Source organism: Myotis davidii, unplaced genomic scaffold (genome assembly GCF_000327345.1).
Source record: "Myotis davidii unplaced genomic scaffold, ASM32734v1 scaffold83, whole genome shotgun sequence".
NCBI classification, from domain to species: Eukaryota; Metazoa; Chordata; class Mammalia; order Chiroptera; family Vespertilionidae; genus Myotis; species Myotis davidii.
Genome location: NW_006294121.1, coordinates 631,181 through 639,262, shown reverse-complemented (window position 1 = coordinate 639,262; position 8,082 = coordinate 631,181). Strand labels below are relative to the sequence as shown.

Genomic DNA, 8,082 nt, shown 5'->3' with positions numbered 1-8,082 from the left:
CAAATAAAATACAGGAGAGCATTTATTTAGTATGTTGTTAAGCACATGGTAAAAAGCTTAGGGAGACTGCAAATATTTGTTTCCATGTCTCAGGCAGTAAAGTCAAAAGGCTGAGGCAGAACCATCCCAACTGTTTCTGGGGTTAAAACCACGCAGTCCTTTAAGCCTTTCTAACTACACAAAAGTGATATCACACTTGCATTTCAGACTTCGATCTCATTGGACAGGTGTAGTGGAAAACACTTGGGCGAAGGTGTAATGCGTGTTACCCTCTATATTGATTCATTACCTATATCTCTCACTGGTAAAGGCGCTTCTCAGTTTCTAGACTGTGTCACAACACATGCAAAGAGAGGCATATCATTGAAAGTGATGTTTAGCAGTGATATCTGCCCTGCACCTACTAAATGACAGAGGCTGCGCTGAGCACTTTGTGCGCATTCTCACTTAATCCTGACCCTGTCGCAGAAGACAGTCCCATCATCTCTATTTAGAGAGAAAACTAGTCACTTCCCTGACGTACCACCTGCAACACTGATGCAGCAGTCGGTGCTGCCGATCTCCTCACTTTTCCCTTGAGCACAGTGAAGAAAAAACATCTATGATGAGTCACAGAGTCACCTGCAGAGCTGGCACCCCTACCCTTGGCCTCAGTGAGCACAGATGGAAAGAGGTTTATGGGGGATTGTCAGCCAGTGGTCCCAGTGTGTTCCTGTTTCTCTGATGAGCCAGCCTCAAAAACGTGGAACAGATTCAGGAGATAATAGAGAGATGGACCATGACTGTAATCTGTTTCTTAGTAGCTTATCTGTGGACCCCCAAATTTCAGACAGGACCTCTCTGCTAACTCACATTCAGCTTTTCTTGTGTGAAAGTACACGGGCATGAGGAATGTGCAAAGAAGGTCGATGACCTTTCACATGAAGCTGAAAAGCTTCTGTGCTTGATTTGAGAGAAATGAGCCCCCAAAATAAGTCCTTGTTCAATCTTTATATACACTCCCCCTGTATTTGGAAATAAGAACCCTTGGCAGACTTTTACTACTTTTACGTATTCCTAAACTTCTACAATGAGATCCATGATATGCCTGAAACAGGGACATACCATTCTGTTTTCCCAAAGAGTAAGGCTGAACACTTGATTATGTAACTGAAGGGCTCAAATTCAGTGTATAAGATTTTTGTTTGTTTAGTGAGTTTCCCCACCATTACAAGGATTCTAGTTTCCTTGGATACAAAATAATAAGCTGCTTCCCTAGGTAAGAATTCTAGGAAACCACTCCATTTAGACTACCTGAAACAGGAGTACCTCCCACCAGAATTTTTTGGTTGGGGTGAAGATAGTTAAAACATTACGCTTTAAAGTCTCCCATTTCTAAGTGTGAACTGAAGAGTTAGTCCTTGAAATGTCTTATAGTTTTTCTATTTAAAGCCTGTCTTCTTCTTCTTCTTTTCTTCTTTTTTTTGAGAACTATCTGACTTGGATAAAAGGAACAGAAGTGAGAGCCAAAGTGGAAGCCTTACTACTACTGCTACTACTGCTACTTCTACTACTACTACTTCTACTACTACTACTACTACTACTACTACTACTACTACTTCTACTATTTCCTTGTGTTCCTATCAAGAACAGAAAAAAGGCTTGAAAGTTATACGAAAACTTTAAAATAGCTATAGGAATGTTTTCAGGGAGCTGGTTGAACAGCTGGGATTATTTCTCACCAAATAGATAGCTTGCAAAGGCCACTTAAACATTTGCATTCAGGGACTTGACTGAATTTCTTCGCCAGGGGCCACAAAATTGTTTATTCCTTTCATCAATCTTAATAGAAAGTCTTAGTGTCTGGAGGAACCACTTTCGTGAATTTGTGTCACAGGCTGATTTAACTCCAAGCATCCTCCTTTAGTGTTTACAAAGATTCAGATTTTACCTCCTAATTTTCATCTTCTACAATAAATTCTAGAGACATAGCAAACTGACCCCAATACATCTCACAGAGGATTCTTGATGTTCTCGTTTGGATATGGAAGCCCAAGGCTCTGGTCCCTCATCAATGACTGTTACATGCTGAATTGACTGGGAATATATAACTCTCCTTAGTTCAATAGAAATATCTGGTTATTTAACTTCTTCAAATGAGTTTGTTCCTCTTAAGTTACAGTTTCTGTCCTTGGCTACTTACTGAGGAGGGCAAGATAAAAGAATGAGATGTTTTTGACTCTTTGAAGGTTGAAAAATGGAACTCAGCACCTGAAGGAACACACTAGGGACTTGAATCCAAGAGAAGATAATGGAGAATAATACTTTGTTCTTAAAAATGATGACTTTGGGCCTTATAGTTGACTAATGCTATATAACACTTGTAACACTGGTATCATTAAGCTTCTTCTTCTACCTAAAATCTGCTTTTCATACTAAATGTTTTACAAGTTGTCCATGGAAGGAATTCATCCTATGCCAGCTAGACTGAAAAATTAGGGAGATGTTACAGATTCTTCATGAAATAACATGAGAACAGTGATTTTCAAACATTAGTTTACATCATCACCTGAAGGGCTTGTCAAAAACACATATTCCTGGACCCCACCTCCAGAGCTTCTGACCTAGCATTTTTAGCAAGTTCCCAGGTAACAGAGATGCTAACCTTAACCTCACTGAGAACCGCTACTTTAGATTGTTCAAGAATGGTACTACTGGTTATTCTTCTTAGCTCTCTTCATGGTAGACTGGCTAGACTCATAAAGGAAGAAAGTCCTTTCCCATGGCTTAGAAAGCACTGGTTCTTGAACTAGATATATAATTATAGAGCATGGAAAAATGAATTTAACATGAAGAAGCCGAATTGATAGAAATCTTAGCATATGTTTCTAGATCAGGAAACAAATTAATGAGAAAAGAAAGTTTCCTCTAAGCAAGAGAAATTCAAGGTACATGCTATCTTAGCTTTTTTTTTTTTTTTTTTAGAAAATAAATTATTGCAGAGGAAATATTTAGTAGTACCATGTCCTTTTTGCGTTTGGTTATTAAAAAATAGTAATATTATAGACTTAATTATACAACCTCAAGACCTATAGCTCATATATTTAGTTAGAACATTTGATACTCTTTAGACTATTTATAGTTTCTCCTAGAGGAATAGGCATAAACCATGGTTAAGCTGCTTAGTTTAATTTTTTTAGCACTTGGAAAAAAATGTACAGTAGTTTGAACACTCAGTCTTTGCAAACCTCCATTGAGGTCAAAGATTTCATTCATAGGTACAAAATTAGTTTACAAATTTTTTGGCAATTTCATCTTAGTAACCCGTTTTATCCTATTGCCATTGTCCCAACCATTGAAAAAGTTTACAATAATTTACATAGAAATATTTTCAAAGTGCTTAAGAATAGTGATTGTTCTCTGGGATATTTACAGGTGGCCTATACAATGTATGTACAGGTGGTATACACTATAGCACAAGTTTCATTGCTGGAATATGGCTTTCTAGGGAAAGTGCATATTTGGCCAGAGGTGGCAATACTGTCTAGAAATTCAAGGGTTATAGGGAACCACATCCAAAGCTGAAGCAGAGTGTGGACAGGAATATTTATGAAAGTCATATAAAAACGGTCAAGTACACAAGCTTGATCCACGCAGATATCTTGATGTTCTTCCAGGCTGGAGGAAGAAAGAGACTTCAGCTGCTGGCTCGGTTACCATTCCAAATTGGGGAATTATTGGTTTGGATCTCAAAGGTTGAGACTTGTCTCAGAAGTCAAGCTAGATCATCATCTGTGCTTACAATTGATATCTGTGGAAAAGAAAAAATATGGAGTGAGCTTGATCACTCATTGGTAGCACTTCTAGTCACTAAAATGGACCTTGCTTTTGAGTTGGCCATTCAGAACTCAAAGGTACATAGAAGGGAAGTCAGATCCAAAATAGTATTGAGTTGTGTCACTAATGCAGTTTAACTCGAATTTAGCTGTATCTACTTGGTAGAGAGAGGAAATAGTGTGACTAATTCTGCATCTTCTACTTAATGATCTCAAGTCCTGGAGAAAGATATGAATAGACAGACACACGTGTGCCATGAATTGGCTACCATTCTTTGTTTTACCAGAATGTTGGAGAGGGAGTGCTCAGCACTTGTTTTGTTCAGACTGGTCCCTAAACGAAGGCCAAATACTCCATTTGGGTTTCAACTAAAGAACGAGTGAGTGAAAAACTAGCTCGCTGTACCAGGTGGGACAGGACACTTCCAAGAATTTGGTAATTTTGGCCCAAAGAATCTTGCTCAATACACTGACTTGAAGCTAACTCTCCTATATACGATATGCTAATGTACTTATTTAACAGTTCAAAAATGAGCTACTTGGTTCATGCAAATATTTACATGTAGTTTCTATAACCCAAAATACCTCCAATAGTATAGTGATGATCTGAAGTTGACTTACTTGTCATCCTGTACAGGGCAGGTGCCGGTCAACTGACTGACTTATGTTCTAACAGGCTAGACTGTGTAATCTCTGGTAAATGAAGTATTTGGTGGGTCCATGATCCTACTGGCTCTTCCTAGCCCAGACAGTCATAGCTTGAGTTTGAAGTCTCCTTACCACAAAGTCTTACTGCAAGCAATGGCATAGAGGACACAAAGCTGACTTACTGCTGGGTACGTGTGTCCAACCGAAGCACTGTGTCTACCAATGTCTATAGATAGGTCCTCTTCCGTGGTCTTCAAGTACACAGGATTGTCAAAGTTCATGCTTTTCATGTTCTTGTGTTGCCAGTTCCGCCACATCAAGTAGCCACCGACTGCTGCCATTGCTAAGAGCACTGGAAAAAGTTAGAAGGCAACTAAGCAAGGTCTAGTCTCAAAACACAGAAAAAAGATCATGTTCATGAATCCATAAGCGACATTCCTAAAAGTTTCATGTTTTAAGACGCTGAATAACCAGAAGTTAGAATCTAAATGGGCAGGAGCTTGAAACAAGGTCAGACCAATGGTTAAGTGTTATTCTCTAGACTGGGCAAATGTAGTGTCCAGGGCCCCTTCCCAGGCAGAACGAATTGAAATTGCGGAAGCTTCTGGAGAGCTCTTCAAGGGGTCCTCCTAGTGTGTTTGCTAAGCTTGCAATCCAGTAATTTAGGATAAAGAGGCCGTTATAGATAGTGCCTTAGCATTCACATACTCAATAGTAGCTTTAGAGGTCCATCTCCCTGGGTTTGAAAATTTTTAACTTTTTAATTTACTCCCTATACGTCCTATAATTCTTCAAGAAAGCATTTGAGTATTGTATCTCCTCTGTGTGAAATACTCTATATATTTCAAAGGGAATTAGAACAGTTTTCTTTACTGAAAGGGACTTACTGTGAAAGGGCGTACGCCAGACTAACCACTCTGAAGTAGAAAGCTATAAGCACCCTTCATGTAATAGCTGAACATTTATCACTGCCAGTCACTGTGGGGAGGATACCACTGAAGAGAAGGCATGGACTCTCAACTCAGTGTGCCATGTTGGGGAGGGAGTAAAATGTAATTCAGTATCATGAGAGCTATGAAAGTACAAGGGGCCATGGGAAGTATGTCTCTAGATGAAGTATAAATGCCCATCTGGTATCTAAGAAGTTCATGGGCTCCACATATATAAAGAATCGACTTACAGAGGGGAAGGATGGCCCACGCAGCAGAAGTCCCTTTTGGGGGAACACTGACCTCCGATACTGCTGTGGTCACGTTGATCCCTATAGGCGGATAAAAAGAACCAGTTTAGAAGAATCTGAACTCAGACTTGGAAATGCACCCATCTCGTGGAGAGCCTCATACCCTTGCATCCATCACGATGCTCAGTATCTACTATGATTGTATAGGTGCAGCAACTGATCTAGAAGTATTTGACATGCTGTTATAGCCATTTCATTAACATTTCTCTAACACAGACCTTAATAAATCAGGTCAGACTAAGACTCGAAGCTTCTTAGTCTTTGCAGTTTAAAAGTAGGTTACCAATCGGGAGAGAGCTAGTAGTTAAAGGCTGTATTAATTATTTAAGTAATAGATACAAAGTGTGGCTGTTAGTTGAGATTAACAGTTTGCAGTACTGAACCCAATACCTCCAGGCACTAGTCCACTAGTTGGTGAAATTTCTGTTGTGTTGGTATCTTTTGTCTCACTGTAAGTCATAGTAGTTGCAGTACCTGAATTATAAAAACCAAGAACCTGGTTAATGCCAAGGTTCCAGAGTGGCTAGTTGTTTAGTCCAGATGAGCCCTGGCAAGGTTATTTTAATACCACGGGAAACAGACAAATCACTGCTGAACTAAGTTGCATGGTGGATGTATCAAAACTGGGAGAAACAGCAGTCTTCGGACAAAACCAGACACATGAGACTTTAGGCAGAAGAGCAAGCATTTGAAATTTGACAATTTAAAAAGACACACAGCCACACTTCATGACCCCTCTAAGCAATGTCCAGGCTCCTGAAAGTTACAAAAACTGCCCGTGAGCATGGCAGCGGTGGCTCAGTGGCTGAACCAGGAGGTCACTGTTCGATTCCCAGTCAGGGCACATGCCTGGGTTGTGGGTTTAATACCCCATTAGGGGGCATGCAGGAGGCAGCCAATCAATGGTTCTTTTTCCATCATTGATAGTTCTCTCTCTCTCTATCAATAAAAATATATTTTAAAAAAAGAAATGCTCTTGAAAACAGATGACCAGGAATACTAGTCTTACCCGATTGTCTTGCAACTACTTTCTCAGTAGACGGAGCTAGTCCCTGCAGGGACTCGGGATTAAACTATTAAAAACCTCACAGTATGAGCTCCTTGCTTACAACTTGTGAGTTGAATTTGCTGCTTAACCAAAATCTAAGAACAGAAGACTAAAAATGAAGTTTAAGTGTGAGTTTAAGATAGTGTCATGCACTGGGGCTATGAGGTTTCCTGTAACCATGACCTTCTTTGTGCATAATTTCTGGCCTCTCTCTTCAGAGGAAATGTTAAGGCTTTGTTCTATTATCTGCACGTTGCCTAGCTCAGAGTTGTTATGGGACTAATCAGTAAGAGGCCTGTTAATACTTTGACAAAGTGTTACTTATAGACTCATCTGATGTTGAAATGAGTTAAAAGTCAACTCTGAAGTAAAGCCATGAGTACCTGGTAGGCAATAGTACCAGGCAGGTTCTCAAAGCTATTCCTAGAGTTAGTTAAAACAGAATTCTTAAAATCCAGGCTAGTTTTCATAGCTAGTGTCTTATTCTATAGCCTGTTGTATGTCTGGCTAGTGGGTGAAAAGTAAAAAGTCTTACTTTGGCACTCCCGGCCATTTGCCCGTAGGTTGAACCCATTGGGACAGGAACACGTGTATTTTGGGGAGTGATCATTAATCTGTGGTGCTGGCAGACATAGGTATTCACATCCTCCATTCTCCATGTCTTCTTCACACCAATTTTTACCTGTTCAGACACAAAAATCCTTTAAAAGAAGTACGCCAGGGCCTGTTATATACACAAAGTCCTGTTCTAGGTGCTGAAGACATGCGTCCTTGGCCCCAAGGAGTTTAAACTTGTCTACTCAGCCTAACCTTCCGTTAAACCAATACCAGTGAAGACTAAATATAAGAGTACAGACAGCATGCTCTAAGGACACCAGAGATCCAAAGACACTTCTTGGAAGTAGAACAAGAGTTATGCCTTAAACAGATGGATGGTGAGGGAGTAGGTGGAGAATGGAGGTGAGTGACTAGGAGTGGCACTAATTACTGGTCCAAAGCTCATAGTGAAGGGTCCAAGGAAGGAGATAAGCATATTCTCCTGGCTTTATCGTGCCTTGTTCCCGCAAAGTGGAAGGCACCCAACTATATGGATGTTTAAGAGTTTCATTCATTCATTTTTATGCATATAACACCCCTCCACACATACACACACCGTTCACCTAATCAGCCTTCCTCTCTCAAGCTCCTGGTAACCACTAATCTGTTTATTATTTGTACGAGAGGCCCGGTGCATGAAATTAGTGCACTGGGGGTGGGGGGCGGACCCTCAGTCTGGCCTATGACCTCTTGCAGTCCAGGAGACCTTGGGGAATGTCCGACGGCCGCAGAGG

At 40.3% G+C, this 8,082-nt stretch overlaps 1 protein-coding gene across 1 annotated transcript in view; it reads right to left on the bottom strand.

The window, feature by feature from the left end:
- Positions 1–3,147: 3,147 nt before the first annotated feature.
- The window catches only part of VLDLR (very low density lipoprotein receptor), a 50,726-nt gene continuing 45,791 nt past the window's right edge, over positions 3,148–8,082 (bottom strand). Inside the window, exons 15-19 of the mRNA XM_006768246.2 lie at positions 7,287–7,433; positions 6,094–6,177; positions 5,644–5,724; positions 4,646–4,815; positions 3,148–3,790 (exon numbers count right to left, since the gene is read on the bottom strand). Of these exons, the coding sequence (XP_006768309.1) occupies positions 3,755–3,790; positions 4,646–4,815; positions 5,644–5,724; positions 6,094–6,177; positions 7,287–7,433 (518 nt within the window). The 3' untranslated portion in view covers positions 3,148–3,754. The remainder of the gene's footprint in view (positions 3,791–4,645; positions 4,816–5,643; positions 5,725–6,093; positions 6,178–7,286; positions 7,434–8,082) is intronic.